At 38.1% G+C, this 12,229-nt stretch overlaps 1 protein-coding gene across 1 annotated transcript in view; it reads left to right on the top strand.

Annotated features, from left to right (window-relative positions):
• LOC106056254 (uncharacterized) overlaps positions 1 to 12,229 on the top strand; it is a 46,280-nt gene that overhangs the window by 17,864 nt on the left and 16,187 nt on the right. Inside the window, exons 12-13 of the mRNA XM_056019520.1 lie at positions 4,974 to 5,190; positions 8,068 to 11,109. Of these exons, the coding sequence (XP_055875495.1) occupies positions 4,974 to 5,190; positions 8,068 to 11,109 (3,259 nt within the window). The remainder of the gene's footprint in view (positions 1 to 4,973; positions 5,191 to 8,067; positions 11,110 to 12,229) is intronic.

The raw sequence follows: 12,229 nt of genomic DNA on the forward strand, positions 1-12,229 counted from the left end.
TCTAAGCTTGTAGTGATGAATTGAGGTCTAAGCTTGTAGTATTGAACTGAGATCTAAGCTTGTAGTGATGAATTGAGGTCTAAGCTTGTAGTGATGAATTGAGATCTAAGCTTGTAGTGTTGAATTGAGATCTAAGCTTGTAGTGATGAATTGAGATCTAAGCTTGTAGTGATGAATTGAGGTCTAAGCTTGTAGTGATGAATTGAGATCTAAGCTTGTAGTGATGAATTGAGGTCTAAGCTTGTAGTGATGAATTGAGATCTAAGCTTGTAGTGATGAACTGAGATCTAAGCTTGTAGTGATGAATTGAGATCTAAGCTTGTAGTGATTAATTGAGGTCTAAGCTTGTAATGATGAATTGAGGTGTAAGCTTGTAGTTATGAATTGAGGTCTAAGCTTGTAGTGATGAATTGAGGTCTAAGCTTGTAGTGATAAATTGAGATCTAAGCTTGTAGTGATGAACTGAGATCTAAGCTTGTAGTGATGAATTGAGATCTAAGCTTGTAGTGATTAATTGAGGTCTAAGCTTGTAATGATGAATTGAGGTCTAAGCTTGTAGTTATGAATTGAGGTCTAAGCTTGTAGTGATGAATTGAGATCTAAGCTTGTAGTGATGAACTGAGATCTAAGCTTCTAGTGATGAACTGAGATCTAAGCTTGTAGTGATGAATTGAGATCTAAGCTTGTAGTGATGAATTGAGGTCTAAGCTTGTAGTGATGAACTGAGGTCTAAGCTTGTAGTGATGAACTGAGATCTAAGCTTGTAGTGATGAATTGAGATCTAAGCTTGTAGTGATGAATTGAGGTCTAAGATTGTAGTGATGAATTGAGATCTAAGCTTGTAGTGTTGAATTGAGATCTAAGCTTGTAGTGATGAATTGAGGTCTAAGCTTGTAGTGATAAATTGAGATCTAAGCTTGTAGTGATGAACTGAGATCTAAGCTTGTAGTGATGAATTGAGATCTAAGCTTGTAGTGATGAACTGAGGTCTAAGCTTGTAGTGTTGAATTGAGGTCTAAGCTTGTAGTGTTGAATTGAGATCTAAGCTTGTAGTGATGAATTGAGGTCTAAGCTTTTAGTGATGAATTGAGATCTAAGCTTGTAGTGATGAACTGAGATCTAAGCTTGTAGTGATGAATTGAGATCTAAGCTTGTAGTGATTAATTGAGGTCTAAGCTTGTAATGATGAATTGAGGTCTAAGCTTGTAGTTATGAATTGAGGTCTAAGCTTGTAGTGATGAATTGAGATCTAAGCTTGTAGTGATGAACTGAGATCTAAGCTTGTAGTAATGAACTGAGATCTAAGCTTGTAGTGATGAATTGAGATCTAAGCTTGTAGTGATGAATTGAGGTCTAAGCTTGTAGTGATGAACTGAGATCTAAGCTTGTAGTGATGAACTGAGATCTAAGCTTGTAGTGATGAATTGAGATCTAAGCTTGTAGTGATGAATTGAGGTCTAAGCTTGTAGTGATGAATTGAGATCTAAGCTTGTAGTGATGAATTGAGGTCTAAGCTTGTAGTGATGAATTGAGATCTAAGCTTGTAGTGATGAATTGAGGTCTAAGCTTGTAGTGATGAATTGAGATCTAAGCTTGTAGTGATGAATTGAGGTCTAAGCTTGTAGTGATGAACTGAGGTCTAAGCTTGTAGTGATGAACTGAGATCTAAGCTTGTAGTGATGAATTGAGGTCTAAGCTTGTAGTGTTGAATTGAGGTCTAAGCTTGTAGTGTTGAATTGAGATCTAAGCTTGTAGTGATGAATTGAGGTCTAAGCTTGTAGTGATGAATTGAGATCTAAGCTTGTAGTGATGAACTGAGATCTAAGCTTGTAGTGATGAATTGAGATCTAAGCTTGTAGTGATTAATTGAGGTCTAAGCTTGTAATGATGAATTGAGGTGTAAGCTTGTAGTTATGAATTGAGGTCTAAGCTTGTAGTGATGAATTGAGGTCTAAGCTTGTAGTGATGAATTGAGATCTAAGCTTGTAGTGATGAACTGAGATCTAAGCTTGTAGTGATGAATTGAGATCTAAGCTTGTAGTGATGAATTGAGGTCTAAGCTTGTAATGATGAATTGAGGTCTAAGCTTGTAGTTATGAATTGAGGTCTAAGCTTGTAGTGATGAATTGAGATCTAAGCTTGTAGTGATGAACTGAGATCTAAGCTTGTAGTGATGAACTGAGATCTAAGCTTGTAGTGATGAATTGAGATCTAAGCTTGTAGTGATGAATTGAGGTCTAAGCTTGTAGTGATGAACTGAGGTCTAAGCTTGTAGTGATGAACTGAGATCTAAGCTTGTAGTGATGAATTGAGATCTAAGCTTGTAGTGATGAATTGAGGTCTAAGCTTGTAGTGATGAATTGAGATCTAAGCTTGTAGTGTTGAATTGAGATCTAAGCTTGTAGTGATGAATTGAGGTCTAAGCTTGTAGTGATGAATTGAGATCTAAGCTTGTAGTGATGAACTGAGATCTAAGCTTGTAGTGATGAATTGAGATCTAAGCTTGTAGTGATGAACTGAGGTCTAAGCTTGTAGTGATGAACTGAGATCTAAGCTTGTAGTGATGAACTGAGATCTAAGCTTGTAGTGATGAATTGAGATCTAAGCTTGTAGTGATGAATTGAGGTCTAAGCTTGTAGTGATGAACTGAGGTCTAAGCTTGTAGTGATGAACTGAGATCTAAGCTTGTAGTGATGAATTGAGATCTAAGCTTGTAGTGATGAATTGAGATCTAAGCTTGTAGTGATGAATTGAGGTCTAAGCTTGTAGTGATGAATTGAGATCTAAGCTTGTAGTGATGAACTGAGATCTAAGCTTGTAGTGATGAATTGAGATCTAAGCTTGTAGTGATGAACTGAGGTCTAAGCTTGTAGTGTTGAATTGAGGTCTAAGCTTGTAGTGTTGAATTGAGATCTAAGCTTGTAGTGATGAATTGAGGTCTAAGCTTGTAGTGATGAATTGAGATCTAAGCTTGTAGTGATGAACTGAGATCTAAGCTTGTAGTGATGAATTGAGATCTAAGCTTGTAGTGATGAACTGAGATCTAAGCTTGTAGTGATGAACTGAGATCTAAGCTTGTAGTGATGAATTGAGATCTAAGCTTGTAGTGATGAATTGAGGTCTAAGTTTGTAGTGATGAATTGAGATCTAGCTTTATTCATAACTCGCATCCATTAGTTAACACAGTGTTTTTTTTTACAAAGCTTGTATCAAATCACTCTGTCCGTCTGACTGATAAAAGTTTGAAGACGTTTTTTCTCCCATTTCCCATTCTGGGTTCAAGTTAAAACTTTGCACAATTATTCATTAAACCTGACAAGGCATGAATCAATTAAAGATTTACTTAATTGATTGGTGGTGATTAATTATTTTGTTTGATTTCGAAATAAAGGAAATAAATGCTACTTAATCGGAGATGTGGATATATTTAGGGATTTAGTCCCCTTATTTATTACGTTCTGACACGTTTGTTCTCCTATTCTCAGATCAAGTTGAAATACTTCATAATTACCCATAGTCGATAATAATACGAGAATCAATCCAAAAATTAAGCAATTAGTTAATCTTTTAGTGCTAATTAATTGATTATGTTTTATATAGAGGAAAGGAAGATAAACCAAATAATTTTTCAAATAAATTACAGTAAGTAGCGGTTCTTTCCCTTAGAATAAGCTTTGCTTTTTAAAAGTATACTTTTTTCTATTACTTGATACTTTTCATAGCTTACCTATCATGCACATGTGATAGAGTTTTTTCCTGTGTTCGAACTAATCCATGTATAATGAAAGCTGACACTTTGCACGTGATAAATCCTCAGAATGTGTCCCCTTCAAGTCACGTGTCTCGCTTCGCCTGTTTTACGACTTCTCAGTTTGGTTTTCCTTTAAACACACATGAAACTTTTTTGTTGTTTTTTATTCAAGAGTTAACTCTTTCTCCCCGTTATTATTTAACACGTTCTGATGGAATCAACGTTGGTATCGTCAGTTAGGAGAGAAAGAGTTAATGATCTCTACATTTTCCTAAACGCACCTCTGAGGTTATTTGTAGCTCACACTCAGAAGCACTGATATCTGCGAGCCACACTGCGAACAAAACATAAGTCACAATAGTTGAGGACAAACTTTAAGACACTTTTCAAACAGACTAAGACGTTGGAGACTCTCACCTATATATATATATATTTTCTTTCAAATGTTCGTCTTATCGTTGTTAATGCCACACTAGAGACATTGTTTTAATACTTTGAACTATATATAGAGGCAGCACACACCAGGGGGTTTCATTCATCGTTACAGATTTTCACTTTTGTGTTTCTAGACGAAAACAAACAAAATACTAAAATACTTTAAAAAAAAAAAAAAAAAAAAAAAGCATAATTAAGGAAAAAAACACACTTACAACTAGATTTCTCAATAATGTAGAATTTATTTCCCTTTTCCAATATCAAACAAAATAATTAATTACCAATAATTGATTGGCTAATTTTTTTTTTATTGATTCCTGTTTTGTTAGGTAAAAAAAATGCTAGAAGTTTGAACTTGATCCAAGAAGGGTTGTGGGAGAAATAACGTGTACAAACTTTTGACCAGACAGAGTTGATCTAAGCTTTGTAATAAATTCCTTTTGTAGGATAACCATCTATAATCATCTATACGTATTGGCTACTTCAGGTGTTTTGATCCATACAAAGAAATATAATAAAGAAAATCATGGACATTTAAATACTATCCCAATGTTGATAATAAAAAAACTTGTATAAATTCTAATTAATGTACTGAAATATATTGCTTGTTTTTAAGCTCTTATCTACAGTAGTTCAGAATCTTGTGTTTAGTGACTGTGTGTAACTTGATAAATGAAACCACAATATAGATATAAGGCTTATTTCCCATCGACCACGCCATGCATGCACACAGTCTACCAAACTTGTTATCAGTTAACTAATACTAGAACTCTCTAACTATCCCTAGCTGTTGTCAAAGAAGTTGAAGAAGGTCTGCTGACCAACCACAGCCCGCGGACCGATACTTTATGTCTACTGATGGACCCGGACGTGATGGACGAAGGTCCAGGGATTGAGCCCATCCATCGTCTGCGACACAATATAGTGACTCACTACAGACAGTATGCCAGCAGGGATAACTTGGTACACCTGAAGTCTGCCAAGAAGAATATGACCTACCTCAGGTTAGGAGTGGTATTATTTAGCCATAACAGGGCGCCACCTAGGAGACTAAATGGGGCGTTGACGGAGGGAGAAGAATTGTAATTGAGCAAGGGATTTCCAGAAGTACCATCTAACAAACAAACAAACAAACAAACAAGCTCAATATTTAAAAAAAAATACATAAAAAATTGGTATTTTTAAGGAGAAGAACTACACATTTACAATATACATCTCAATACTGTAAGATTTATTTACCTTTTCTATACGTAACAAAGTTAATTAATTCCTACTCATTTACTTTTAAAAAATTGATTCGTGTTTTGTTAGGGACATTGAATAATTGTTTTGAGTTTGAACTTGAAGTAGAAGAAAATTTATTGACAAAGTTTGAACCAGACAGACAGACATACAGACAGAAATACAGACGGAGTGAGTTGATATGCGTTTTGTAAATAAAAAAATGAAATTTCTGAGGCACTACAGTGTAACGTAATGTGTTGGAAAAACTAGTTATTTTTATGAATACATTAATGTTTAAAACAAACAAACAAACAACGAATAGTTGGGCTCTTGTTTAGGTTGTTATAATTTATTTATAATTTACACACATCTAGTGCTATTGTTAGTCCTTTTTGAAAGTTGAAGATTTTATTCCTGTGCACACTGCTTAATAGGCAGCCAAAAATCAGTTGCAAAACAGCTTACTAGTTTTATGTAAATTAGAAACAATACAATAGAATTCAATAATTAATGGCATACCTGTCCCTTAGATAGCAAAGCGCATTTTTTGCTTTGTCCTGATGCTTGACATCTTTCTGGGATACAAGTTTATAAATATCGGGTGGAAGTTTGTTTGCCACAGACACTATCATCACTGACGACAAATTTTGATCAGATAATCTCGAACGGTGAAGTGATTTTGTAGCTTTCATTATAGAAAAGAACTGCTCACAGAGATCAGTGTTTGCAAAAATAGCTAGAATTCTGGCTGCAAATTTCCGCAATTCAACGTACCGTTTAGGTAAATAACTAAATTTTGGCACCGCCGCTTCTATATACTTCGCTTTCTACCAAGAATCTAACTGCTATTCTATCAGCTCTAGTTGCACTTTACCAGCAGCATTTTCAGAAGCAAATGAAAATGGAGATAAAAACAACGAAAATTCTTGCTTGTATGAAACGATGTCATGAAAACGGCCAGTGGAAGCATCTACTAACGATTCCAGGTGTAAGACATATTTACTAAATGTTGTAGCCGTATTGAATCTTTTTAGTTCCTGACACGTTGAAAAGTGAACAAGATTTTCTATTCAATATTTGGTTTATCCAGTCGTAATTTTGCTTGAAAGCATTTCACATGATCACACGCAGTTGTGACAATTTAGTCTTTACTTTAAAGTTTAAAATTCAAGTCTTGCAGGTGACCAATGAGATCAATTGCAAATGCCAAATCCTGAACCCATTCGTCAGTATGGAAATGTTCAACAAGTTCACTTTTCATGTTCAGAAACAATACAATTGCTTCACGCAGTACAACAAATCTCTTCAATTCTTTATGACAGGAGAGCCAGCAAATTTCGTGTCCAATGTGTTAGACACCTTATTTATATAGGTTAGTTATTTTAGTTATTTAGCGACGCACCATAGTAGACGCATATTGAACGGGACTAGTGACGTTTGGGATATGTTGGGTTAGAGACCGGAAAATCAGTTAGCGATAGAACACTCCAGGGTAACGACGTGTTTAGTGACAGAGACTTCTACTGTGGCCTTTTATCAGAATAAATCTATGTAAATTTGTTCATCATCGTTTGACTACATCTCTTCACTTGTTACAATAGATGTGCCAGTTCTTGTTTGTGTTGTAGTTCAACTGCACGTAATACACCCGAACAATTACACCCAAACGATTGCAGAGTAATTGGTTGACTTCAAGACAGCCTGAACTAGCAACATCACAAATGTCATTCAGAAACATTGAAAATTGGCGATGATTTAAGCCACGGGCACGAATAAAATCATTATTGACTGAAACCAGTCTTATGACATGTTGGAATTGTAATTGCTTTGTGCGTTATAATTCTTGGTGAATGATGCACTGAAAATGAAAAAAATTAAAATTAGCATTAGTCTCTCTTATTTTTGCAACTAGCTTTGCATCAAAACCATTTCATAATGGTTAGTGCGCCATCCGTTGTTAGAATAGCTAGCTTTACCAAAGGTAAATTATACTGCAATATCACCCGTTATTTCTCATAAACATCCTAGCTTGTTGTGGCGTTATGCATTGAACAAGTAGCTCCTCATGTATCTCAAAATTCCTGTCACAGGCCCTTATGAATATAACCAACTGTGCTACACATCAGTTGACTAATCTAGAGCAAATGAAAATAATTCAAAATCTATTTTGTTCTTTAATTATTCACGCGAGCTGATTGACATGTCATTTATTCTATCTGCCACAGTGTTCCTAATTAACGCTATTACTTTGAATACTTTCACCTTTTCTGGACAAATTACTTCGGCAGCTTTAACGATACACTCCTTCATAAAATCCCTTTCACTAAATAATTTGCTTTGGCTTGCAATTAAGTTTTTAAAAATGTAGCTGGCTTTCACTGCAGACTCAATCTCGCTGTTCAGTTTAACAATACTATTTTTCAATTCAAGCAGCTTGTCATCTTTTATTTTCCAGCGTAATAGTTTAACATTATTTTGATAATTTTTTAGGTGGCCAAGCGGGCCGCATGCAAGGTGGTCGCGCCCGAACGGCGTGTTTGACATGCCTGGTCTAGATACTAGATCTACTACATATTTACTTACATGACTGATCTAAGTTTATTGATAAAACTGCACTAAATATTTGTTTAAAGTATTCCCCCCCCCTTGTTTTACAGATACATTTCTGACACTTTCATAGCCAGTGTGACATCTCTGCTCAAGTCTCAGGCCAGACTTCATGGATATGATCTGATGCAGCAATTGACAGAAAGTTCGGAAGTCTTACAGCACGTGCGACTTTTCCTTGACGCTCAAGATGTCGACATTGAAAGTCAGCTTGACACAATGGCCATAGACACCAGTGTTGACATGCCAAACCACAAACAGAGCATCGTCATGGCTGCCTCCGAGAAGGAAGTACACGAAATGGGAAATTTGGTCGAGACTGATCTTAATAATCACACAGAGAGACAATTGAATGACAGCCAGTCATCTTTCAGTGAAAATCATAAGTCTGTTTTAGAAGATATTTGTCGAGTAATTGACAGACCAGACTCATCTCCCAAAACATTGCTATTATGGGGACAAAGGGGGAATGGAAAAACGACACTAGCCGCCCAGGTGGCGAAATTGTCCGCTCGAGGGCAAGGACGGCCAGAACGTAAAGTTGTGGTCAGAAGGCTGGGAGCTACTCTGAGGTCATCTTCACTGTTTAGAGTTCTGGAAAGTCTGATCTTACAGCTCAATTTTCTCTACTCTCTAAATCTGGTGTTGTCTATAGACATAACTCTTCAGGAAATGGTGAGCATTTTTTGTCAGACACTAAAAGACGTGAGCGCCAAGCAACCAACAGATGGGTCACTCCTACTGATTCTAGACCAGCTCGAAACGTGTGGTCAGCTGACGCCTCACATTCTGGCATCCATTCTTGACGCCATTTCGGATGGCACAACACTGATGCTGGTCTTAAACATGCCGAGCCCCCTGTTTGACGTAATTAGGTCACACCACACATCAACGAGCTTCTCAAGACCGTATCTGAGCTTTGCAGACTTTGACAGATTTCTCATTAGCAGCCTCGCAAAAGTCAACAGGGTCGTCACCAGCGACCAACATGCCGCTGGCACAAACGCTCTCCCTGCAGACACCACTCCAATCTGTGCGCAGACGATATTTCACATAGTAAGATGGTGGCCATCGCACACCCTTCCTAACCTCAAGAACTTTCTCGGAGAGCCAGATTTAGACTTTGACGTTTTTCTTCAGACTTTGGAGTCACAGCTCGGCGTAGCTTTCACACGTTACTCGATCTCCCTTCTGGCCAGTGCGCGACATGGGCTTGCAGACCAAGAGCTCCTTCATCTGCTTAGCAAAGACGCCGAACTTCTCAGCGAGATAAAGAACGAAGAAGACGAGATTATTAGCGTTGTCGAAGGATTTCCCTATCAGCTGCAGCTCTCTAGACTTATGGCTAGGCTGGACAGATTTGTCTTAAGAGTCAAGGTGGAAGGCGAAACGGTAAACATATTGTCAACGAAGGAGCTCGCCAAAGCCGTAACAGCAAGGTACATGAATGGCGAGTTCTTTCACTCCATTCACCAAAAATTGGCCAATTTTTTCTTGTTTATCCGAAGAGGCCTACTCCTGAGCTCAAGAGATATTGTGGAAAAGAAGCACAAACATTTATCTAAGTATCACTGGCGTACGATGCGCTGTGTTCCATATCACCTGACTCATAGCTACTCTGACCCTAGCGAAACTTGGAAAAATCTCAAAGAGAAAGTTTTCTTTAATTTCAACTGGCTTGTCAATGAAGTGTATTCCGGCTTTTTCCCTGAGCTCTTGGATGACATGAAATATGCTCTGGACACAGTCAGCCTCGACCCTGGGATCTTGTCTCTTCAGCAGCTTCTGCTGTCTGTACGTCACACCGTCATTTATAACCCTGTGTCTCTTGCTGCCTTCTTCTCCAGTTTGGAAACTACTGAACAAGACGGAGACACGGAGTTTATTGACGCCGTGATTCGCGATGCCAGGCTTTGGCTTCAGCAAGTCCACCTCCAGACCTTAGTTCCAGTTTCCTATACACCCGGTAAAGGCAACAGACTCTTGCTTAAAGACAAATGTCTTTTTGGAGTCACAAATATACAGATCATCCCTGGATCAGAACATCTCCTGGTGCAGAGGCTTAACACTCTTGCAGTCTTAAACACTCTAACTGGGGAAGAGGCTGTACTGGGTGCGTTGAGTTCTCAAATACTAGACTATAAGGTGCTGACGGACATTGATGTAGTCGTGCTGACCTCAGGCGATCTCAACAAGTGCACTCTAGAAATGTTTAATCTTCAAAACTGTAAGCACGTGGCGAGCTTTTCTTTGGGTGATTGCCCTGTACACTGGTTTCATGCAGCCAACACAAGAGCGGCGTATGTCGCCATAAATGAAGGGGTCAGGTCTGTCGATCTCCAAAGGGGGAAAATTAAAACTGTTTTAGGCCCTAACATTTCCTGGAAGGCACTATGTGTGACAGGCAGTTCCAATGAAAAACTCGTCTTTGTGAACGATGCCGGTGTCCTGGAAATGGTTGCTGTAAAAGGCCTGTCAGAGAGCAAGACTGTCTCACTGAAGAAAGAAGAGCCCAATAAACATTGTGAGCCTCTCATGGCCACCAAGGACGGTAACTACGTTATCTACCTCACAGAAAGGCAGGCCACTGTGATGAAGTGTCTTAACCTCAAGGTCGTCAACAGCTATTCACACCATGAGCTGCCCATCGAAAAGGCTGTGCTTTCTCGGAGTCACGAGCACCTTTTTTTGGCGTACGCCTCTGGCGACGTCACCTGCCACGTACTGTACTCAGGAAAGATGGTAATGGAGACAAAGGTCAAGGCCAAGGTGAAATCGCACCACAGAGCAGATACCAGCAGACGACATGGTAGATCTGGGAAGAGCTCACGTCTGCAGCGAAACAACACTGACACAGAGTCGATCACCGTCCTCGTGACGTCGGAAGACGACCACTTTCTTTTCTGCGGAACCAACCTCGGCCAGGTCTATGTCATTCACGTGCCAACTGGACTTCATGTTGTCAACATCAGTACCCGACAGAAAGAGCTGACCCAGATGACCTTTTTAACAGACAGAACTCATTTTCAGCATCTTCTAACAACTGACAAGGCGGAAGTGTCTAAACATTGGAATCTGAGGCCTCTGTTCAAGTAAGTTTTATATCCATCTATTTAACGCTATAGTATTATATGTAAGATCTTCATTGGGATAAAAGTTCGAGGACATGAACTGGCTGCCTGGTCGTGCTGTATGCGCGATAAACTGTCGTTCGGACTTCTCGATGGTCATGGAATCATACCCTGCCCGCTGCCATCCCCTGTCGTCCTGCGGGAGGTTTTGACTAGGAAGTAAATTTTCTTCAACTCTGAAGGAACATCGGAAACATGTAAAACATTTTAAAATAATCACTTTACAAAAAAGTCTTTTTTTAATATCATGAATGAAAAGGTTGGGGTTAGAATTTTTACCCCAAAGTTGTTGTTAGTTTTTTTGGCTGTTTACACAATGCCTCCTATTAGCTTGCAAACTTTTCATGGGTCCAGGAATAAAATGGCTTGTATCTCAAAAAAGGCTAAAAAAACAACAACAACTAATTGGCCACAGAATTACAACACCGTTATAATTGTTCAAATTAGAATGATCTTAAAATTAAATTAGGCTTCTGTCTTTGTAAAAATTTTGAACATGCTTTCATGTAATCAATAAGTAGACAAACTAAAAACATTTTGCAGACTGTCATATGTAGAACATAGTTGGACTGTTAATAGAAGATATTGTACAAATGTCACTGACAACAGTAACTCCTTACAGTAGTGAAGCATTACAAAAACAAACAAAATTAGAAATTATAGACCACCATTTGCTTCATAAAGGAGAAATTGATATATCAAAAAATAACTTTTTTGTTTTACTTCTTTAAGCAAGTTTCCCTTGTCTACCCTTTTAAATATAAAAATCTAGTTTTATTCTGAAAAAGAAAAAAGTACACCATTATTACTGTGCATTCTTGGTCCTCACACTTTATACAAAAAAATATGACAAACTTCCATCCTCTGGAAGGGCATTTTTGGGAATCGAGCATTTATCCCTAATAGTGAGTCGTTTCTTTCCTTAAGCCAAGCTAAGTTCTTTGGAATTAGAAGGTGGCCGAGTGTCTCCACTGAGAACTCCTTTCAGGCATCGCATTTGCTTAAAATAATTCAGAATACAAAATGTTTGCTCACTTCAGATACCAAGACAAACCACTGTGTGATTCGCATTTTGTCCGCA

Source organism: Biomphalaria glabrata, chromosome 2 (assembly GCF_947242115.1).
Source record: "Biomphalaria glabrata chromosome 2, xgBioGlab47.1, whole genome shotgun sequence".
Classification (NCBI taxonomy): Eukaryota; Metazoa; Mollusca; class Gastropoda; family Planorbidae; genus Biomphalaria; species Biomphalaria glabrata.